The sequence below is a fragment of the Diospyros lotus genome, chromosome 14 (genome assembly GCF_014633365.1).
Source record: "Diospyros lotus cultivar Yz01 chromosome 14, ASM1463336v1, whole genome shotgun sequence".
In the NCBI taxonomy this organism is placed as follows: domain Eukaryota; kingdom Viridiplantae; phylum Streptophyta; class Magnoliopsida; order Ericales; family Ebenaceae; genus Diospyros; species Diospyros lotus.
Window position 1 is genome coordinate 7,604,283 of NC_068351.1, and position 24,475 is coordinate 7,628,757.

General features: G+C 37.6%; 3 protein-coding genes across 3 annotated transcripts; 1 reads left to right on the forward strand and 2 right to left on the reverse strand.

Moving 5' to 3' along the window:
* The first annotated feature begins 1,732 nt into the window (after positions 1-1,732).
* Positions 1,733-15,076, forward strand: LOC127790061 (uncharacterized). Its single transcript, XM_052319335.1, has 2 exons — positions 1,733-2,037; positions 12,488-15,076. The coding sequence occupies exons 1-2, from the start codon at positions 2,028-2,030 to the stop codon at positions 14,572-14,574; spliced, it is 2,097 nt and encodes a 698-aa protein (XP_052175295.1). The 5' UTR covers positions 1,733-2,027; the 3' UTR covers positions 14,575-15,076.
* A 431-nt stretch (positions 15,077-15,507) lies between these two features.
* On the reverse strand, positions 15,508-20,506 carry LOC127790062 (pentatricopeptide repeat-containing protein At2g35030, mitochondrial). Its single transcript, XM_052319336.1, has one exon. It carries the CDS (start codon positions 17,611-17,613, stop codon positions 15,673-15,675), a length of 1,941 nt encoding a protein of 646 aa, XP_052175296.1. The 5' UTR covers positions 17,614-20,506; the 3' UTR covers positions 15,508-15,672.
* Positions 20,507-21,272: 766 nt separating this feature from the next.
* LOC127790063 (uncharacterized) lies at positions 21,273-22,197 on the reverse strand. Its single transcript, XM_052319338.1, has 2 exons — positions 21,937-22,197; positions 21,273-21,665 (listed from the first exon to the last, which is right to left on the reverse strand). Exon 2 carries the CDS (start codon positions 21,589-21,591, stop codon positions 21,448-21,450), a length of 144 nt encoding a protein of 47 aa, XP_052175298.1. The 5' UTR covers positions 21,592-21,665; positions 21,937-22,197; the 3' UTR covers positions 21,273-21,447.
* Between the last annotated feature and the right edge of the window lie 2,278 nt (positions 22,198-24,475).

Sequence of the window (24,475 nt, forward strand, 5' to 3'; positions counted from 1 at the left end):
GGCCAGTCCAATGCATCAGTTCTTAACGTTGATGAGAAGAATGCTGTGTCAGGTGCTGCATTGCCATCGCCATCGCCATCGCCATCGCCATCTCCATTGGCTTCTTCTACCACTTTTGCCAAAGGGGCAAACGGGCAGGGGCAGGACCACCCAGCCCCCCCGGCCTTGCATTCCACAACTGAAACTGAAGTCGGTGGGTCAACAGCAGCGCAGGCAACGCAAAAGAAGGAAGTAGGCCTGGTGAAAGCTCAGGCAGACAAAAAGAAGATGGATGCAAGAAAGAAAAGTTTGAAGAGATTATGAAAGTTGAGTTCTTTGGCCGACTTGGGGTCTGTGGTTTAAGATTAAACTGTTGTGGATTATTGGGTATTATATGAAATGAAGGAATGGGATTTTAACCTGACTTTCATTTAGTCCATTGATGGATTTTATAACAAAAACAGCGGTTGCAAATTTCAAATGCTTCATGTTGATTCAGGTTTGGTGCTGGTTAATGATTCTCCAGCCTCACCCAGTCTGGTGTGTGGACATATTGGTAAGACATATATATATTTATATATATATATATATTGTGTTGCATTTAGATATTGAATACGCAAATATTAACAAAAAAAATTAAACTATATTTTATGTTTTAAATTAACCAAATTATCAATTGTCTATTCAATATTTGAATATAAGATTATTAAACTATGGTGATATTATAGCACCACGTATGGGACAGACCGCATTTTAATTTTAAATGTGATTTATTGAAACTGATTTGAACAGATTCAATATTTTATCAATTTTTTCAATGTTGGCAGCGTTTTTTTTTTTTTTTAATTAACCTGAGTGTTCGAGTTTTGCCTAATTAATTCTCAATGGTGGATGACATTCTTTTTTAATGCACCGTCATGTAAATTTGAATACAGATATAATTTATACACATTCAGAGTTTGACCCAATATAGTTCATGCGGGACTTGTTTTCTAGCTTTACTATTACCTTCCAACAATAATTTTACTTTTTAAATCAGTACATTGATTTGAATCTCAATATTTTATGTGAAATTTCAAATACTTTACTGCTACACCATATTGGTGGGGGCATACTGGGAGCTCTTTTTGAAGAGCTTCTGTGTGTAGTCAAGTAAGGTAGCGTTTGTTAAAATAAGTAATATAAAATAATATCAAGATAAGGGCGAGATATTTTTCATACCAAAATATAGAATGATCAAGATAAAACTAAGAAACATTTTATGATTTTTATTAAATTATTTATTAAATTTTTTGAAATACACTAAAGGGCAGAAGCGTCATTTTTTTCTTATTGATAAGGACCAAAATAGGCTTGTCTTGAAGAGGGAGAAATAAGTATATTTAAAAAAAATTAAGATAAAAAATCACCTGATTTTTTTAAAGAACTATTAGATAAATTTAATAAATACGTTGAAAAAGATAAATATTAAAAATATTTTCTATATTTAATTTTTTTTCTCAGCTAAAAAAAAGAATTATACATGAAACATATATAGTATTTTAATAATTGTTGACTGACTCTGACTCACGCGTAGAAAGTATTGCGAGATGATGAGAGAAGTCTCAAATGTGTCGTGTTGCAATGATGGGGTATTGTCTGTGTCGTGTAATAAATTATATTATTATATTATTATAAACGAGAAGGAAGAAAACCAAAAATCCAAGTTTATATATATATATGCTTATTGTATATAACCAAATCACGCCATTCACACACAGACAGGCACACTTAGCCAGTCAGTCACTGACCGCAGCTTTTATTATTCTTCTTCTTCTTCATATACTTACTTGCTGCTATTATTATATTATTATATTATTATTATTATTATTATATTCCGCCTTTTTTTTTTTGGCCGAGAGGAGGGCAGGGGCTTTGCTTTACTTGTCTCACTCGCCGGCCGGCCGGCTGTTCGTCGATTCCACTGTGCAGACAGATCTGTTTGTGATGTTGTCTTGTCTTAGCCGTCCAAGATCTGAAGCTATTCGATCCTTCTTCTTCGAGTCTCCATGATGGAAGGTGATCTCTCTCTCTCTCTCTCTCTCTCTCTCTCTCTGGCCCTAAATTTGCTCTTGTTTCTCAATCTGGCTGCTGCTGTGATTTTTTGCCTTTTTTTGACCGGATTCGAATTAATTGAGAGCCTTTTTCGCTGTTGTTGTTCCGTTTTTTCGTGATTCTGTTCCGGCTTTTTGAATTGTTGCGTGATTGGACTGGCGGCGTATATTCGGTATCTTTAGAATCGGAAGATGCTTGACTAATTTGGAATTGCAGCGACTATATCGGCTATAGCGTGTTCTGTGCCATTTAATGTGGATTTTCTTCCTTCTTTTCGGATATGCAGTTCCGAAATGCTCTCTCTGTGTGTTGTCGGACAAATTAAGGCTAGGCATTCTGCTGCATTGTGACCCCTTGTCCATTTCTAGAATTTTTGATATTCCAATCCATAGGATTATTAAAATAAAATGCATATATCAACACACCGCCTAATTTATTAAGAACCAGGCAACTATTTAAGAACATACTATTTTTTTTTACCTAATTCTCTGGGTGAACTTTTTCCCCATACTTGAACAACCGAGGTTTATTGAGGTGCTTAGGAGAACAATCACAGTACATGACAGATCAGTCCTCCTTCTATTTAACAGGTGCCTTTATGCATATTCACATCCTAAAAATGCTCAAGTTGTTACCAACAAGGTTAGGTACATTATGAAAGGACCTCAGGCTTGCCTTCCAACACCCTATTTCCCTAGAGAGCAACAGAAAACTCAACCTTTCTGCCATAGCCAATCGTACTTCCAACAATAAAAAGAAAATTTTTATTAGTTTGTTTGTTGCCATGAATCCACCCCATGGAAATGGAATCAAAATGAACTTTCATTCAACAATTTTAAATGTGATGTGCAATGCCATATCCACTGCTTAGGTTCAATGTTGTCAAAATAGACCACTGGTTATGCTGTTGATATAGTTGTTTGTTGGTTTCAAGTTTCAACAAACCCTTGATTAAGGCTTGGGTCAACAGATAGTATAAAAATCAGGTTTTGCACAATGTAGCAAGTTAAACTCAAAATCTGTCACCTATGTGGCTTAAAACCAAGTTCTAGGAAGTAGAAAATAAAGCTACAACAAAAAATACAAAAATCAGAAATTTTGATTCCTCAAAACCTTTATATAGAGTTCACTAATGAGGTTACCTAATTGTACTATTGGAATGGAACAGCCACAAGTAACAAGAAGGTGGCAAGTGGCAAATATGTAACCACTCGGTTGTAAGCTAGTGCCATATAACCATTCAATGGAAAGGGATACATGGTTATACACATAAACGAAAGAATATTATTTTCTCAGTAAAAGAAGCTGGCATCATTTGTCCAATTTTAGTTTATTATCTTGAGCTATCTTTGAAGCATTTAGCACAGCCATTGAACAAATTATCTTGAAATTGAACTTTTGGAACTCTCATAATTCCATTGTGTAGGATAAATATGCAATGCAGCCATTTAAATGGCTTCAGCACAATAATATCCATAATCCAATCATGGTTTGGTTGCTTTTAGTTTGAGAAAGCAGAAATTCCATGTGCCAAAAAAAAGTAGAAATTCTGTAATTATATCTTCCCGAACATCGCATGAAATGTGTCATTATTGGACCATGTCAATTTTATTTTCTTTAGTGATGCTTTCCTTTGTCTTCCACTGCCTATGTAACTTAACTGCTAGAGCATCTGCTAGTGATATGGCCCTTTTCACAAGGCTTCAACAAGTCAATTTGATTTTGCTTTCAAGACATCGAACAACTGTGGTGCTTTGGTGGCGAAAATGGAAAGCCTTTGTTTTTATAGAATATATTTTATCTTCAACATCTTCTCGATCTACAGGCAACTTGGTATGTCTCATACATGCTTCATGGTCTAAAAGGCAACCATATCATCTTGGATTTGTGTGTGTGCAGCGCTCTTTATTTTTCCACAAGTAGTTATTCAATTAATGGTCCCTTGCTTTAATGGATAGCTCAAGAATTCCATGTATCCCTCATCACTTTCATCTCATTGCTCTGTCCAATGAAATCTTAGTTGAGCCATTTAGCAACTGTAATGAAACTGCCATCTAAAAGGTGTTTCATCAGTTGAATGTTGCCACTTCACATAATCTGTTTGCCTCATGGGTTCTTGCTTATCATACTTTTACCCTCTTTCAGATCAGCCCTAGAAAATTATACTTTCTTCCCTTTGGTTTATTGGATGTGCAAAGAAATTATAGACACTAACAATGGAGTAAAGAATTTTATTGGATTCACTGTTTCATGAACATAGTCTCCTTTATCTCTGACAAAACTGTAATTAGTATGTCCAATGTCTCTGTTTTTTATAAGCTGGCTTCTCATATCACATGAATGGCATATGAGGTGATTATAAATTTCAAAAAAAAAAAAAATCTGTTTGCAATCCTTCCAAATTAATAATCATAATTTGATTTGCATAACATTAGAATTAGTAATTGTTTGACCCTCTATGAAATCACCTAGTTTTTCCCCTTGCTCTTCAAAACCACATATTATTATGATGTTTTCTTTCTCCATAATCATGTCTATGGTGTTCCATGCGCAGACTTGATGGTGACTTAAAGTGATTTTTGTTATTACAAATGATCAAGTTGGGTGCCTACAAGCTTTAACAATAAACTTTATGAGACATGGTTTCAGAAGAATACCTACCATTTCATTAACCATGGAGATATAACCATGCCTTTGTCGTGCCATGATGCACGTGTATGCAGATTCAATGTTAATCTTCCAAGTGATTTTTGTTGTTCTAGATGAGGAGGCTGGCTGACCTACAATTCCTTTATCGTGACCTTTGTGAGACATGGCTTTATAAGTGGCTACCATATGTTCAACCATGGAGAAATCTTTTCATTTTCTTTCTGAGATCTTTTGATAAATTGTTTAAGAGTTTTGGTCCCATCACCGTGTGCTTCAATCTTATAACTTACTTTCACAACCATGTACTAGATGATAATTTAATGGGTCATATAGACTTTAGTTTTATGTCTAATTCCAAAGAAATGTTTTTGGTTAGAGGTTGGAACAACAACAGTCTAAGGTGGACTTGAATGAAACTTGCTTAACTCATGGTCTGAGTGTGCAAGATAAGGATTTGATTGGATTTTTGTGATCTAGGAACAAGGCGTGTCCAATGCACTAGGATCCCCACTTTGCTAGGGCATGTTGTATTTATATGCAACTTTTCCCTTGCCTTTTTTACGAAGAGATTGTTTCCACAACTCTAACCCATGATCTTTTGGTCTCAAAGGAGCAACCTTTGCCAATAAAATAGTGGCATCTGCAAATAACATGCATCAAGGCACCTTTGTCAGGATATGCTTAGTGACTTTATCCATTATTAATGTCAAAGATATAAAGGCTTAATGCAGATCCTTGATGTAATCCAATTTTGATTGGAAAAGCTCAGTAATACATGTCTTTAGTAACCTATACATAAGCAATTTAGACTCATTTCTTCTCTACAACCTTCAATGAGACTTCTTTAGGAACACATTTGAATCCACATTTGGTATGCTTCTCCTTTATAGTCCAACCTCTTCTACCACATACTTTTTCCTTGAAAATAGTTTGTTTTTCACCCTTTAGATCTCATCATATGATTCTTGGGCTTTGTTTACCATTCTTTCTCTTCCCTTTTTTGATATAGACATCAATAACCATAAATTTATGTAAGGGTCAATCAATCTCCCTATGTAACTTTATAATATTCATAACATAAGTGATCTTTTTGTAATACCCCAAAGAGCCCAGAGAATGGTAGTATATATCGAGGATAAATAAGAAAGGAAACGACTCCAACTAAATACCTTTTAGGCTGAATGTAGGCAAAGAACTCTCAGGTTAAGCGTGATTGAGTTGGGGAAGTTCAAAGATGGATGACCTCCTGGGAAGTTCGCATAGGCCCATCAGAGTAAGTTGTTCCGATCCTTCCTATCGCTCGATGCGGGATGTTATAGATGGTATCAGAGCCAACCTTTGGTGAAGGCGGTCCGATAAGGGCAGGGAGTGGCATCAGGGCCCGAGGGCCTGAACAAGAAGTGGCTTCTGGCAGGCTTCTAGGATGGTAGCCCTCTAAAGGGAGAAGATCTGGGACTAATTGTAAGGTCGCATGACGAAAACGTCATGTGCTCAAGGGGGAGAGAATATAATACCCCAAAGAGCCCAGAGAAGGATAATATATATCGAGGATAAGTAAGGAAGGAAACAACACCAGCTGGATACCTTTTGGGCTGAATGTAGGCAAAGAACTTCCGGGTTAAGCGTGTTTGAGGTATGGAAGTTCAAGGATGGGTGACTTCCTGGAAAGTTCGTGTAGGCCTATCAGGGTAAATTATTCCGATCCTTCCTATCGCTCGATGCGGGATGTTACACTTTTTGTCTCATAAGAAAGTAGCATATTTGGGTAGTTAATAAGTCATTTAATATGAGGACATAATGCTAAGTTTTTTCCTAATCATTAAATCCCCCACTTTCCATAGGTTTTCCTATCAAAGTCTCAATATTCCATAATCCAATTTTTAATCTATGATTTTAGACTAACTTCTGAATGCCCATTTGTCCTTGAAAATGTGACAACTCTTGCAGATTTTACACTACATCTAGGCACCAATATAGCAGCCCTAGCTCATTTTTCACTGCACTTGGGCAATGTAACGCGTTGCTAAGAAGGTTATGCCCCATCAATTTGTTCATTTGTCTTGAACTCATGTTTTTAATCCAGTGAGTTTTATGTGTTGGTTGTTGGCTACCTTATGCAACCTTTTCCTTTGTTAGGGCTTCAACTATAAATAGGAATCCAAGCAGAGTTCCGAGAGAGACTAGAAACTGTTAGTGGATATTTATTCTAACCCTTTTCTCTAACTTTCATCTCTTCATCTTCAATTTTTGAACAAGACCGTCATGATTAGAAGAATTAGGAGATAGAAGATAGTAGAAAATAATTGAAGTTGTTTCAATTGCTATTATTACAATTACAGCAGCTAGCAACAAACCACTGCAACTGTTATAAGCTGTTAGTAAACTCAGTTACAATGTAACCAGTTAACTACTGAGCATGGCCATATATAAGGCTATGTGACCTTGTACTGAGACATTATGAATGAATTGATTTCAAGTTCTCTCATTTTCTGTCATCCATTCTCTGTTTCCCTTTGTTCTTCTCTGTGTTTTCTCCCTAATTTATCTCCTTTCTTTCTTCTTTCACGACTTCCAACCAGAAACCCTAGATTCGAAACCCAGGATCTTGGCAATCTAGTATCAAAGCAGTTGATTCTTAGACTGCTAACCACGACAGCTTGAATCTGCAAGTTTAGGGCCATGGCGGACAATACTCGAATGAAGCAACCGGGGGCGCAGGTCAACCAGGTTAATTCCCTGGTGACCAATTTGCAGACTCGAATCGAAGCGTTGGAGTCTGGAGTGAGCAAGAATCAGGAAAGTATTCAGTCATTAGAAAACAAGCTGGATGCTTCAATGGAAGGTTTGGCCAAGAGGCTAGACAGATTCTTGCAGATGTTTTCCAAGATTCCATAGTTAAGCCTACCGGTGGACTTTCCACCCAAGCAGAATGGGGATCCTATCTTGAAAGGTAATGGCTTAAATCTTAGACAAACTAGGACTCCTTTAATATAAGTTGAAAATATGCATTACAGGGAGATTATAGCTAATGGGATGAATGATAGAAGGATGGAAAATAATTCAGTGAATAAGTCCTATACTCATGGTGTTGTTCCCATGCCAAAATTGGAGATTCCCATGTTGATGGCAAGAACCCTAGATGGTGGGTAAGAAGATGCCAAAAGTTTTTTCAATTTTACAACATAGGAGAGTCTCAAAAGGTTAATTGGCTTCAACGTACTTGAATGATGCAACTGATGCATGGTATCAAGGGTGGGCAAGGCTTAGAGAAGAATGTGTTCAGTAGGATTATGTGGAAGAATTTTGCGAGAGATTTGGGGATAAGAATATGATTGATGTTATAGAAGAATTTAATAAGTTGAGATAGGTTGGAAAGGTTTTGGAATATCAAACTCAGTTTGAAGAACTTAAATCATTAATGATCATTACTAACCCCTCTCTTTCGGAAGCATATTTTGTTTCAAGTTTTACAAGTGGCTTGTGAAGAACTTAGGCCAACAATGAAGATGTTGCAACCTACTACAATCAAGCTGGCAACAGAGAAGGACAAACTGCAGAAATTAACAGTAGAGGCCATATTCAAGAAGCATAGAATTCCTTACAAAGGAATTGGGTCAGAAGAAGCACAAATTTCATCGGTTACCAAGAACTTCAATTCTGGAACTAATAAGGGGAATTTCTTGCAAAAGCCTCTCCAAGATCCTTCATCTTCCTATCATCCTAATATGACAAAGGCTTCTAATTCAAAACAAAGGAGGCAGTTGGGACTCTGTTATAAATGTGGAGAAAAATATTCTCCTAGAAATCAATATAAATGGCAGTTGTTGCAATTGGAAGGTAGAAATGAAGAAGAAAAAGAATTGACAAAGGGAATAGAAGCCACTTATAACATTTCCATTGAGAATGAAGATAGGAAATTTTCATTGCATGCCTTAAAGGAGTATTCCACTAATAAAATCATAAGGGCGGAAGGCATGGCAAAAGATAAGAGGTTGATGATATTGATTGATAGTGGCAGTACACACAGTTTCCTTGACGAAAATACTGCCAAGGACTTGTGTTTTAAGTTGAAGAATATTTTCCCTTTGTCGTTCACTGTATCAAATGGAAGTAAAATGTACAGTAAATCCAAGTGTATCGACTTTTGTTGGAAAATGCAAGGGCGGGAATTTATCATTGACTTGCAGTAATTAAAATTAGGTGGATGTGATATTGTATTAGGAGTGGATTGGATGAGAACAATCAATCCAATTATATTTGACTTCAATAAATTGGAGGTCACTTTTGAGAAGGAAGGAAAGAAGGTAACTCTCACTAGTAGCCTGGAGATGGGAGCCTATAAAATGATTTTGGGGAAGAAATTACATAAGTTCTTCAAGACTAAGATGACTCAAGTGGCTCAAATGTTCTCAATACAAGCTGTGTAAGTGGGAGAACCAGAAGAGGCTGAGTAAAGCTGCAGAGTCTAAAAAGCTGCTTACCACAATGTTACTCAATCTTTAACTAGGGCTATTATAGGAGGTTTATTATGCATTATGGGCTGATAGGCAAACCTCTGACTGAGTTGCTAAATAAAGGCAGAGATAGAAGATAGCGGAAAGCAGCCTTCCATGAGGTACAAAAAAAATCATGACACATGCGTTGCTCACCTCCTTTGATTTTCTTGAGGACAAGAAAAATCTTTTGAAGGGAAGGGGATGTCGTTATTAGAAGAATTAGGAGATAGAAGATAGTAGAAAGTAGTTGAAGTTGTTTCAATTGCTATTATTACAGTTATAGTAGCTGGCAACAAACCACTACAACTGTTATAAGCTATTAGTAACATCAGTTACAATGTAACCAATTAACTGTTGAGCACAGTCATATATAAGGCTATATCACTTTGTATTGAGACATTATGAATGAATTGATTTCAAGTTCTCTCATTTCTTTTTATCCATTCTCTGTTTCCCTTTGTTCTTCTTTCTGTTTTCTCCCTAATTTCTCTCCTCCTTTCTTTCTTCTTTCACAACTGCCAACTAGAAACCCTAGATTCAAAACCTAGGGTCTTGACAAAGACCTCTCTACAATATTTGAGATCATTTCTCTATTATCTTGATTTAACTTCGCTATGACTTTAAAAACTAAACTGAGACTAGAATAACCAAGATGGTTTTGTTCTTTAAATTTTTGTATGCATTTTTTTAGTTTATGATGCTGGTATAGGTGCAACTATTGTCAATTGATAAGGATACTTATTATTTTGATTCAGGTGATGTTTCTATTTATTCTTTTGATTATTGAAAAACTTTCTTATCTTCCTAGTTGGTGCCTAGTGCTATGAGTGTGGTAAAGGTTCAAGGATCATAAACTGGTAGCGGTGATTATTTTTTTCATTCAAGGGAATTTTTTATTTTATTTTATTTTATTTTAATTTGGTACCACAATTTCAATCTCATATATAAAGAATTTGAATGTACATTTGAAGGAATTGAAATGTAAAGGAGCTGAAAACATTAACCAGAATGACATAAGCATGGTGGACCATGTAAAATATTGAACATATGAGTGCCAGCACAAAGACGTAATAAAAAAAGTAAACTATTATGCGGAAGCTCTTTTCTTTATTTTCTTCTTTCTATTTTACTGGGAGGCAGTGTTTGATAAGCAAGCATCGATCCTTTTTGCTTCCTTATATTGTTATAAGGCCAGCCATGAATTTTGTGGGACCCACTAGTGTGAGAGTACGTTTAACTTTATATCTATTCAATTATGACAAAAAAAGAAATTAGGCTAAAGTATCGTACGTAGTAATTAATGGGGGTGAACTGTTGCCTACATAAATTATATCTTGTAATAAACAAATTAAACCAGAGAGGAAAATTTCAGACCACAGTGGGAGGGGGAGCATTAGACAGAATTTTGAGACCTTGAATCTCAAGTAGATTACCAGATCGAGATGTTCTTTTTCCGTCAGAGACCTAAATTTGTCAAAAGGTTCCTGTCCTTCGTAGAAGGTGATTCTTGTATTCTGTAAACATAATTTTCTTCTCTCCACCCTCCCCCTCTATACCGCTTAATATAGATTTTGAATTTCTTAGGTATTATTGCTTATGTGATTTTGTTATTTCCTTCTTTCCACTGCCTACCCCCTTGGAGTAATCTATTTTTGTGGAAGATTTTCTTATGTTGTGTTTTGTTCTATTTATCATTGCATACTTGTTAGTGTCAAATAACTTGAATTGGGACGATATCTGCTTTGATCTATTTTATTTATCCTCTTTAGTATCTTGACTTTTAAGTCCTTCGACTGATCTGGAATTATCATCTGCTGCATCTTGTTTGGCAATTTCATCCACTTTTCCCGCATGAATAATTTGAAACTGTTCCTATTCATATCCCTCCAAAATGATATGTGGTGGGGGATGCACAAGTAGTTATTGTCTTTTTAAATGCAGTTTGCTTGTATTTTCTTTCAAAATTTCATCGAACTTTGGTAATGTGAATGTTTTGAAATTGTTCTACGGATAACCAGCCGGAGGGCAGGGATGCAGAAGTAGTTTTTGTCACGTGAACTGAATTGAGTCTTTTTATTGTGGAAGGCAGCTGAAGCAATTAGGGTATATCCTAAATGAAAAACTGGGGCCACTATCATTGGAGCTTGTTTGGAACCACTTTTTAAAGCTTTTCTTCTTTTTTTTCCCTAAAAAAAATCTGAAGGCATTTGGTTGATAGCTTTTTTTAAGCTTTTTGGACTGAAATAGCACCCAAAAAAAACCAAAATAAAAGGCACAAGCTGGTGCTCTTTTTGGCCTTTCTTTTTTTCATGAAATGGAATAGATATGATATTTTTACATTTTTAAGCAACTATTCCCTAAGATAGGGTAGGGTTATCATTTTCTGAATCTTAATACTGTAAAACGATTAACAAAAGGCTAGCTTTTTTTTAGCTATTACCAACCCAGTACCACAGCATTATTAAACTAACTTCTTTTTTTCTACTTTTCAGACCACCATTTTCAGAATAAGAAAGAAAGAAAATGGTGCTAAATGGTCCCTTGATGTATGTTGGTCAAGCTGAAATACCCTTGTAATCTGACGTTCTGCATTTATTGGTGATTGTTGGTATTTAATGTTATGTGTGAGGCCAATGGTCTGCTACCGATGTAAAACGTTTCTGGCTCTAGGTTTGTGCAGTTAAGGGCAGCATCTCCTGGGGTTATTTTGATTCAAGCCAAGTTTGTCTTTTGCCTGTGTGGGAATCAGTAAACCAGCCACCAAATTAACTTGTCCGTATGACCTTTGCCTAATTTGATAACTTGCCCCAAAAACTTTGTTAGAAAAGAGGCACCCAACAATGTATATCAAACTTTCCAACAGTTCTGCTGATGTGCAACCAAATAGTTAGTTGCATTATGTTAAATTTAAGGTGCAGTAAAGAGAATAAAGGTTGCACAACTCACATTAATAATGAAGTGGCAACAACATGCGTATCAAGGTCTGAACATAAAACAGCACAACATGCTTGAAGTGACAACACACGTCTGCCATAACTTTTTTAGTTCAAATTATTCTTTTCTACCATGCTTGGAATGCCTGATTAGAATGTGTTTTTTTTTTTTTCCAGTTCATTTATTTGTGTTATTTCTATTTATAAGATCATGGTAGCATTGTGGTGACTATTGAACTGCTGATATTGTTGGAATACCTGGTTAGCATGTTTTATAAATGGAGGAGAAACCCAAAATATAGCTGACAGACCTATATGATAAATACTATTTGATAGGTGGATCCCCAGGTCATGAATCAGTAGAGTCAGTGGCAAAAAAATCAAGTGTTTCTTCAGGTGGTAGGCATCAGAATTGGAAGGGGTTCCTTCATAGGTTTGTCGACAGTGAAATCCTGACCGCCAACCTTGAGGACTGGTTTGAAGAAATAACAGAAGAATCAGCAGATAGAACAGCTGCCTTTGATGTCCCTTTTGAGTTGATAGATCTTCAAAAGTTTGATTATGCATTGGAAGGGGTTACTTTTCAGCAGCTGATTCGGATGCCTAGCGCTGTTTATGCTTCAACATCTGGTGCTGTGGAAGAAACTGCTTATCTTGCTATTGAGGATTTCTTACACGCATGCGTGAAGGGGTTGTGGGAGGCATTTTGGAGCCAGGATGAGCCAATGCCTTTCCATGTTGCATGTCTTTATGATGCAAACTTGAAATTTTACCAGGCTGAGAAGGCAATTTCTAATGGAAAACTTGGAGGTCTTTGTGCCACAGCTATAATGCTAAAAAACCCGAGACATCCTCATGGAAAGTGGGAGGATATTCTTGAAATAGCACTTCTTAGGCCTGATATTGGGAGCCTTGCAGTGGAGAGTGACCAAAAGGCTTTTTCCTCCGTTATAGGTGAAGCTCTATTTTTCGCTCTTCGTATTTTATTATCAAGAAACCTCAGCAGATCAAATGTCCCTGCTAGTTCAAATTCTGTATATGTTCTTCTTGTTGATTCTCAATATGGTGGCGTTGTAAAAGTTGAAGGAGATGTGAATAAATTGGAGTGTGATTTGAATAATGTCTATGGTTGTGCTGCTAAGTGGATAAAAAATTATTCACAGGTTTCAGTTTCCAATGTTGATAGGATCTGGAACAAACTTGGAAATGCGAACTGGGGGGATATTGGTGCTCTACAAGTGCTTTTTGCAACTTTCCATTGCATCATGCAGTATGCTGGAATGCCCAAGAACTCAGTTGAAGATTTAGCTGCTGACCACAGTTTACGGCTCCATACCAGAAGAACTGAAAGGCAGCTGGGAGATAGCAGAGTAAATGGAAATGGTTTATTCCGGCTCCAGCAGCGCAGTGTTTCTCCTGAAATTGTTGAGGTGCAGGAGGAATCTGTCAAATTGGAGTCTGAAAAATCAATGAAGCTAGATATAGGGTCTGTTCTATGGTTGGAGGATTCAAATTGGCGAAAAGGTTATCAGATCAATGAAGTTCTGAATGATGGTGAAATTATGTATTATATTGGGTCTTCAGTGGAAGATCCTGGAAATTCTTTATTTCTGTATGTTGGTTCGCATCCTTCTCAGTTGGAACCAGCGTGGGAAGATATGAAGTTGTGGTATCAAGTTCAGAGGCAAACTAAAGTATTGACAGTTATGAAACAAAAGGGTCTGTCCAGCAAGTATTTGCCGCAGCTGAGTGCATCTGGCAGGATAATACATCCTGGCCAGTGTAGACCAAATGAAGGCGGCAACTGTGACCATCCTCTGTGTGGGACGCCAATTCTTGTGACAAGTCCAGTTGGAAAAACAGTAGCTGAAATGGTAAGAAGTGACCAATTCGGCACGGATGAGGCTATTAGGTGTTGCCATGATTGCTTATCTGCACTTTCAACTGCTGCTTCTGCTGGAATTCGGCATGGGGACATCAGGCCTGAGAACATTATTTGCGTGAAATCTGGTTTTGGCCAACCTTATTATGTCCTCATTGGATGGGGGCATGCCATTTTAGAAGAGAGGGATCGCCCAGCGATGAATCTTCATTTCTCATCCACTTACGCTCTTCAGGAGGGGAAATTGTGTTCAGCTTCTGATGCGGAGAGCCTTGTCTATCTGTTGTACTTCTCAAGTGGTGGGGATTTTCCAAACTTGGATTCGGTTGAAGGGGCACTGCAATGGAGAGAAAACTCTTGGTCAAAACGGTTGATCCAGCAGAAGCTTGGGGATATCTCTGCTGTCCTGAAGGCATTTGCCGACTATGTTGATAGTCTATCTGGGACACCATATCCCATGGATTATGGTATTTGGATAAGAAGGTTGAGGAGACATATTCATGAGGATGATTACGGGAAGGAAGTTGACACATCAGGTTAGATTCATTACAGCGGTTGAATTGAACTTATTGAGACCCGGATATTTTCAATCTATGAATTGGGACGGCTTTTTGGAAATTTAGCAAGTATCTGAAGGTTTGATTGGCGTGTCTAATTTATTGAATTATATGGAGTTGGCAGCTTAATTTCAATTCTGGTTCTGTTGAGTAGCTGGAAGAATAGTGGACGATTGTTGTGCTCGATGATGATGTTCCTGGCTCTTCCATATTCTGTTTCAGAGAAGAAAAGTCGAGTTGTTTAGGTTCTTTTTCAGAAAACTGAGATTGCATTGCTGTAGCTGGCTGGAAGTCATAGCATCACCAGTGACCTCTTCTCTTGTATTTTCCAAGTCCTGGTGGTATGGTAGAGAATGAATCTAAATTATCATTTATTTCTGGTGTCATTATGAGCTGGTAGGTAATGGAGACTGCGAACATCTGTATTTCTTGTAAAGGTAAAGCGCCATTTCAATTGTTTTGAATTTTGCGGTTTGTTTGGGTTGAGTTCAGTGGACTCTGCGTGGCTTTTCTGCCCCTGTAAAATGGCTTCTCACTTGAATGTTTTCTTTTTTTTTTTTTGGATCTCTTTTTTGAATTGAGTTAGTTAGTTGATCAGTAGTTACTATGTTTACTCGGTAAAGCTCTTTACACAGGACAGGCTATGATGATTAGTAAGGAATATTGCCGTTGCTCAAGGATGAAAATCTCACGGACCACCCGGTCATTGGCTTGAATTGAGTTATATATTTATCAACAGGGTAGTGAGATAGAATAGAACTGCTTTGTGGGCTGACCCAGTGAATTTTACATCTTTACCCCTACCCCTGTTGTTGAATATTAATCCCCTTTCATTTCAACGGTAGAGAGGTAAGTTCACAAATTCGGTTGACCCAGACCCTTATATATTTGATTAATTTTATTGATACATGCAGGACTCAGAAAAATGCAAAACTGACATCAACTGTATTGCTATTTATTACATTAGCATCAAGGGTTCTGTGGTAAATATAATCCCCCGGAAGGCTAATCCAATCCACTCATCATACACGAGCATTTTTGACACTCCAAACCGTTCTGGGCTGTACTATAAACACTTTTTTTTAAGTTACCAAAAAATCCTCTTCCATTAGAGAATCATCCTTTGATATGTAGCCCGCCTTCTTCATTTTCGTATGCAGTCCATTAAGTAAAGAATAAATAAGATTAGCTTCGGTCTGAGATTTATCGCCAACTACAAACACATGAACCCTATTCCCAACATCAATCCAGCTACAACCTGGCTGCTTCTTCAGCCCCTTCTCCTTCATCTTCAACCTAAATTTTGCAGCTTCTCTCCATTTCCCTCTCGCGGCATATATATTTGACATCAACGTGTAAGTCCCTGCATCTTCTGGGTCCGCCCTCAGAAGCCTCTCTGCAGCCAGCTTTCCCATCCTCGTGTTTCCATGAACATTACACGCCGCAAGAAACGCCCCCCAAACACATGCAGGAGGCTCGACTTGGAGGCATTGAATCACATTGAAAGCCTCCTCCAGTCTTCCCGCCCGACCACAGATGTCAACCAGGCAAGCATAGTGATCTTCCCGAACTTGCAGGGAGCCGTCTCTTATGAGCTCGGCAAAGTACTTTAATCCCTCCTCCACCAACCCGGCATGGCTGCATGCTGCGAGCAACCCCACATATGTAACATCGTTAGGTTTGATTCCTAAGTTCTTCAGTTCTTCGAACAAGCCGATCGCCTCACTACCACATCCATGGTGAGCATAAGCCGCGATCATTCCGTTCCATGAGATCAAATCTCTCTCGCTTGCAAGCCTGTCGTCAAACATTTTCCTAGCGATATCCAACACCCCACACTTGGAGTACATGTTGATAAGTGCCGATGTCACAACCGAACTACTTTGATGTTGTGTCTTGCAAATTACCTGATGAATTTGCTCTCCCTCACTGAGACCAGCTAGATCGCTGCAAGCAGTCAAAACGGTCGCAAAAGTTCCCCCGTTTGGTTTCACACCGCCAGCCCCCTGCATCCTCAAGAACATTCTTAGCGCCTCTTCACTTCGACCGTCTTGGACATACCCCGTAATCATGGATGTCCAAGAGATGACATTCTTACCAGGCATGTCATCGAACAACTTCTGCGCCCTCCTTAAATTCCCATTCTGGATAAACCCTGTGATCATCGCATTCCATGAAGCAGTGTCCTTCTCTGGCATCCTCTCAAACAAATCACGAGCTTCTTCCAACCTTGAATTCTGAGCATATCCCGTGATCATAGCATTCCACGATATCACATTTTTGTGGGGCATTGTGTTGAAAAGCATCCGGGCTTCATCAATCCTCCCATTCTTCGACAAACCGGCAATCATAGAAGTCCAAGAAATGACATCCCTTTCAGGCATACAATCAAATAGCTTCCTAGCCTCTTCAATTCTCCCACACTGACCCAATCCAGTTATCATGGTATTCCAAGAAACCACATTCCTGTCAGGCATTTTCTCAAACAGATTCAAAGCTGAATCAATCCGACCATTTCTCACATATCCCTCGATCATAGTGTTCCAAGAAACCACATTCTTCTGAGGCATTTTATCGAACAACTTCTCTGCCTCCGAAATCTGATTCGTCCGAATGCAACCACTAACCATGGCAGTCCAAGTGACCACATTTTTCTTAGCATCCGCCCTATCAAACAATTTCCTCGCTTCCCGAATCATTCCGCGATTTATATAAGCCGAGATGACGCTAGTCCATGCAATCACATCTGGGTCAGACATTTTATCAAACAGCCAGCGTGCTTCGGTAATTTGACCCTCTCTGCTTAGCTTCGTGATCATCCGATTCGACTGTTCCACATTTTGAAGAGATAATTCAGCAGCTGTTAATTGATTTACCGTGTGATATAGATAGGATTGGGGTTGATATTGAAGCTTAATACTGAGCACCATAGGTGCAAGCGTTCGAACAGACCCCAAAAGGGAATACATGATAGGATCTCCACCGTGTTTCAGAGCTATGGAGAACCTAAAACATGCCACCATTCTGGCTACGGGTTGAATCGGAAGCCAACATCAGAGCAGCGAAGCAAGTTCTGAATATTATGGGCACTGACAGCGATGTCATCGGCCGGAGTTAGCGTTCGGAATAAGGAGCCGGCGGCGGCTGCACCTCAAATGCGCCAAGAAGAAGTTCCACAATGTTCATAATAATTTTTATCTAAATTTATAATAAATTTACTCAAAATTAATAATAATAATTAAATTTATTATTAATCTTAGATAAGACTATAATAAAATTATTATAGATTTATTTATATTAAATTAATTAATTTATAAAAACTATCTATTAAACTTATTTATAATACAACATTTTTCTAAATTTCAATAGCGACTAAAATACCTGAAATCATGTGGTATGACTTTTTCAATCTTCTTCTCACTCAGGACTCTTGTGTCTTTTGGCTTGATTTGGGAGATACTTGACTTCTTGTCTAAAATATTATAATTGTTTATTACAGTCCTCTGGAATCTTTCTACTTAGCAGCCTCTGTAGCTGAATGGTTCGAAAAAATACCAAAATGGCAAGAGATAAATAGAAGATTTGTCATCTTCCAGTAGCCCCTTCAATCATCAAAAATGAAAGCCAAAAGAAAGAAAACAAGCAGAATTGCAACCTCAAACAAACAGGCGCCTAATCTCATTTCAGGGTCACTGTCTGATTGCTCTTAAATGTAATATTAGCCAACAAGCTGACAGCAACTATCAGAAAGAAGCATTCTGGGATGATTTTTTCATTGGTTTAACATAAAAATTCAAACATCTCAATTATAGCAGAGTGGGGAATACAAAACCAAGCATAAAGAGCTTAATCTGAATCACGACAAAACCCCGGGGGCGGATCTAAGAATTTAGGTAGGGGTGGGATGGAAAAAATTGGACTGGGCTGGATTGAAATTAGGGTGGACTAGATTGAAGTTGGGCTAAAAATTTACCCTCAAAATTTAAATTTCATTGTGAGTTGCCCTTCAAAATTTAAATTTCAGCTCAAGACAACTCACATATAAATCTGCCCTTATAAAACCTGACCTGAGTAGGAGTCACCTGGCTCGAACAGCTGCATGAATTACTTTCTTTTGTTACTACTGTTATTATGCCATAATAAGTACAGGTGCACAAATCATATCAAGTTCTTTTGCTTAGGCAAGCATTAAGGAAGTTACATTTGTTGCCTTCTCAAACTAGAAGGCATAGGAATAACATCTGAATAACAACTAGCTATGTCAAGAGGTAGCTATTGTAGTAATGTAGACAATCAAATTCATGGCAAGTAGATGAGGAATAATGCCGTGCAGATTCAATTACTCAGAGCAGTTGAAAGAAATGATGGGAAGGAGATCTAAACTGTACACTCTGACCCTAGAGAATGAGGGATATTTGAAACTAGATCACCAAGCAGAAGCATTTACAGCTGTCCCACTATTCCTATATACCATCAACAGCTCATTGTAGCAAAAAACTAGCAAATGATACATCATAGAAACCTGATCCTTCATGCTTCTTCCATATAATTTCACCAAGCAGAAGTCTTTTTTATAATCTTGTCACTCAGACAGTGGTTTTATCCCAAATAAAAGAGGAATCGCTGCATGTTCCGGTTCCCACGCTGTAAGGAACTGCTTACTTGACCAGCAATTCTCCTCTGAAACTGCTGGCCTGGCTCAGCCAGCGGTTTTTCCTCAGGGTTCTCTCAAGCTTTGATGATGTGTAGTGGCAAGGGGAGCTTTATTTTGGGAAATTATTTAGAGGGAGTTTTAGTTTGATTTTGTGTGTGAGTGTGGAGTTTTAATTTTGAAAAAAAAGTCAAGCTATGCTTGCCCTTTACAAATTTAAGGAGTTCCAATTCAATAGTAAATAAATTCATCATCAAAAATAGGAAAATGCACAACCCAAAAACACCAACCAACAACCAACCTTTACTAGGAACCAAATAAACACACACACACATACAAAGAAAAAGGCAAGAAGTTTGACTTTCAACTTTCAACTCGATGCACTTTCAAGTTTCAAACAAAGCATCACCATTGGGCATGCTGTCAGATGTGCCTGGAAGATTTCAGCGTGCCCACAGAGTTAAACACCATCTGGACGCACTATGTGCCAAGAATGAGACTTAGTTTGATGTGTTTTTTAACAAAAATTGTCTGATAAGTGTCTAGTACACATGCATTTATTTTAGTGTGCATACTTGATTCTTCAAAGAGTTAAATCCCCTCAAACATGGATTGGAATAGGCAAGCAAAACTTTGAACACTAGTGTTAGAGTATCTCACAGCTTTCCACTCTATTCTCTCAACCCAACCAGCTTCCTACTACAAGAATATATTGATAACAAAGAACAGAAAAGAGAACAACACAACCACACGAGACAACAGCAAGATTTATCCTGGTTCGGTCTTGAAATCCAAGACCTACATCCAGACTGCTTAGGAGCCACTGAAATCCACTATCTTGAAGTCACCAAGGATGATTACAATGAGAGCTTAATCCCTCCCGCCCATATACACTGAAAGCTATAGGGATTATAGGAAATACAAGCTAGAACCAGCCACTCCCAACCTCTCGCACTCAAACCCAACTTAAGACAGTAAAACTGAAAACAGTCCTTCACGATTTCTGGCACACTAAGACTCTCTCACTTACAAACCTATCCACGACCCCTATTTATAGGGTATAGGGGGTGGTTGAGCACAAGGAATAAAACTAACTAACAGCCTAACCGAATAACTAACACATAAAGCTGGCAGCCTTCTTCTAGAAACAGACCTTCTAGAAGAACAATTAAATCTAACACTAAATCAGGAATTAAAGATATGCAGCAATACAAAAAATACATGATTACATTTAATCTAATCTAATACAAATGTTACAACAACACTAGTCTTAAAAGAACATAGACATTGATTATTACTAATGCATATATAAAGTTCATGCAAAATGTAACACTCATGCCACATAGCAATCCAACTTTAAGCTAGTTTATAGGGGTTTTCACTAGATTGCCAATCAGGGTAACTCCACAAAGTAATCTTTGATCAATTCCAGAACTATTTCTGTTGTTGACACAACATACTATCCATGAATAAACTGAAATTGAATTGCCAACCCAGAAAAGAATTAAAACGGTAAAGAAATAGTGAATTTTCAATCCTTGCTATGCAATGTAAACTATCAATTTACATAAGCTTTAAAAGCATTTAATCTGTGATTAAGTTCAATGCTACATGCATAATTACTTGTACCGCAATGATTCTTGAGATAAAATTCAAAATTCAGCGCTTTCACCAATGTAATCTGGCTTTGGGTCTCTATAAATCTTATTCTTATGAGTCACCACAAACAATTAGGAAGAAACACAACAAGAGAAAAAATACAAACCAATCAGCAAGTATAGAAGTGACTTAATCAAACATCCCATACATGTGCCTAATCCGTCAAAGATGTATATTTAACAAGATTTCGAATTGGGAATGCAAACCAACAAAATTTTCAAACTTGTATACAGTGGTAAAACTTATGAAGAAATTGCTCGTATTATAACAATAAATATCAGACCAAACACAACAGTTTCAACCCATTGAACTTTCCCAAAATAGGAAACAGCACAACACATCTCTTTACCCAAAATACCACAATCAGAGTCATCCGGGCAATTGGAAATCACATTATTGAGTCACTCACTTCTAAGATCAGATAAATACAAAACCTGCTGAGGTTGAATTTTGAATGTCCAAAAAGAAATAAAAGATCAAACACTAACCAGCATATCAACAGGCACAAACCAGTGCATTAGGTTAATTAACTGTACAAATTCCTCAATCAACCGACATGAGGACCTATGTCGCCGGAGCGGAGGGAGCTAGCGATCTCGTCTGCCACCATCAAGCAAGATGTGACCCATCCACTCAGAGCCATCCACACCATCCTCGCCATCCAAAGAGTGGTTCCCCATGGCACCGCCATGGCTTATCCTTATTTTTCTCCCAATCTTCAAATTCCTCAAACTGAGAAAGTAATCTACACACAGTAACCCTTTTCTGATGCAGAAAAAAAAAATGTTTTAAGGATCAAGGCTTATTATTCGAAAATCCACACCGAAATTGCATATATTCTTTTAAGATGAGTCAATCAATGGGTTTCCTTCAAATTTCTCCTTACAGTGACAAACAATCAAACACTTGATGCGCCCATTTCTCATAAAAAAAAAAACCCCACATAAGGATCAATGCTTGTTATTCAATATTTTATACACAGAATATGCATATATTAGAATTATTATAATCTTGCCAGAAGAGTCGATGGGTTTACCTTGTTTGGTAATTTACCGAGGAAACAATGATTTAGCAGAGAGGATAGAGTCGCTTTGCACTTTGCAGCTACTTTCAAGGGATTTGGATAGCCGCGAAGTACAGGCACGGCCACCGAGAGAGCGTAGAAATACCGTTCGAATCTGCTCCCCCCTCCTCTCTTCTCCTCTTTATAGTCGCTTCGGCTTCCGGGAGCTCAGCCCCCGGGCCAGCCGGTAGCGCCGAGCTTAATAGCTAAAGAACGCTGAATTTACAAATTCACCCTCTCAGAATCAGGTTTAGGCAAAAATAAACGGCGTCCTGAATATGTACAAGGATAATGATTTTTAAGTCTCTCGAGTAGTCGGCCTTGAGTCGGTCCTGGGAAAAATCCAAAGAGGGTGTTTAGGGGATTTCCCCTTGTCGCACTATTGGTGACAACTATGTATTTGTTCGCCATATGATAAAATAACCATTAAACATTGCTAATTCAGTCCAAATTTTTGACCAAATTGTCAGGCATAAAACGCGGTTTTTGCCCCCTTTGTGACTATTGGTGTAGGGTTGCTTGACACAGGTAAAATTATGAGGGAGGGGTCGTGGCCCCATCCCCTTTTTGTATGTTTGCATCGGGTAAATTTGATCTAGATAAAAGATCTTTTCTCGTGTTTGGTCTATCAATTTAACCACTTATAAGCTATTAAATTAGCTTATAAGATTCATAATTTATCTTTTTTATGCATTTAACAATATTTAAGAGGTTAAACACTACCAACCTTATAAATTATTTTAACAACGTTTGAGATAAGTCGGCCCCCACCTTTTTCAAATAAGCTCCTATGAATTTTTTGCATTGACCAATTAAATAACAAATTTACCCTCACACAAATTTCTAATTTCCAATCTACACATCTCTGTCATCTCATTGTTTTTATGTCGCCACCTCCCTCCAGCTTTAGTCGTCATCATCGTCATTGCCTCCAAATCTTCCATCGTTGTCGGTCGCCACTTCTAGACCCATCCCCATGTCTGTTACTACCGTCCGCCCCTTCCATGTCCATTGTCGTCGTTTGTCGCTCGCGCCTCCTCCATTGGGTTGCAAATTAGCTAGGCCATTTGGGCTCGATTTAGTAAAGGCTTGTTTGAGTTCGTTCATTAAAATAAATGAATCAATGTTTAACCTAAATTTGAAGTTCGATTTGTAAACGAATTAATTTGAACTCAACAAATCTCAACTCGATTATAGGCTCACAATTAACTCGCGAAAATATATATTATTTAACAGACATACAGATATATATACAAATTATCATTATATCATTTATTTAACATATATATATCATTTATTCTCTATGCCCAACAAACCCATTCCCATCCATTTTTGTCTATTTCCTTTCTCCAGCACACAGCAATTCCATTTTCCAACAAACCTATTTTTTTCTCTTCCTATTTCTCTTTCACTCCTCCAATAGTCTCCATCTTCTTCATGTTCCCCTGTTCTCCCCTTTCTTAAGCCTTGGCTTCTCTAATTCAAACCCTTCGCTATCAAAATGTAAGCCCAAATCATCAAACACATTGTCCTTTTTAAGGTCAAATTTGAAACCGACCCATCCAAGATCAATTCCATGGTCGCCGGCTTCTCTACTCTTGAACCCATACTGCACTTGTCTATCAGCCCTCTCCACCGAAACTGCTCATCGGCGTTTTCTTTCACCCACATGCTCCACAGCCGCTACAAGCCTAAAGACGATCTCGACTCCTATTTGTGTCACCTAACACACGTCAACGTTATCATGGATCTGGTCTACCCCATCTATACTTTTAATAGAGCCGAGCCCAAGCTCGATTTATGTTTAGTAAGCTCAAGCTTGAGCCACGATTCCAGGCTTGACTCGAGCTTGAGCCTAAGTTTGGTATGTCGAGCCCTAACTAAGCTTATCGAAACTTGGCTCGATTGCAACCCTACTCTTCCATCGTCCTTTCATCGCCTGCCTCTCTGTATATATACATATATATATGTTACAACATATATATTATAATAATATATTTTTTAATAATTGTATATAATTTATTAAGGTATAATGAAAATAATTTTATTAGTTGGACATTAATTTATAATTTTTTATTAAAAAAATAGTATTTTATAAATTTTATTTGTTAATTTTTAGTAACATATATATTTTCGTCTTTTTGACACATTATGATATCTTATCAATTTTTTCAAACCAAACACGTAATAAACTTTATCAAAAATCATGACATGATAGTTACATAACATACAAAAATTTAAAGCCACATAAACAGTGTTTATTAGTGCCCATTGTTGATAACCACTATTGCGAACCAATCCAATGATAGAAATAACGTATTTCTTCTTTTTCTTTAGGAATTGTTAGGTTTTCAAACCTATCGTTGGTTTCTTCTTCTTCTTTCAACAATCATGTTTTCTTTAAAATATTGTCCTTCAATATCTCATAAAATTCCCATCTAAATCAAATAGATTGTTCTCTTCATATGCCAAAATTTTATATATAAATTTTCAAAATATTAAGTAACAGCTG

What these genes read in the sequence shown, in the direction of transcription:
- LOC127790062 (XM_052319336.1), bottom strand. Translation starts at nt 17,613, where the DNA reads ATGGTGGCATGTTTTAGGTTCTCCATAGCTCTGAAACACGGTGGAGAT.
- LOC127790063 (XM_052319338.1), bottom strand. Translation starts at nt 21,591, where the DNA reads ATGGCGGTGCCATGGGGAACCACTCTTTGGATGGCGAGGATGGTGTGG.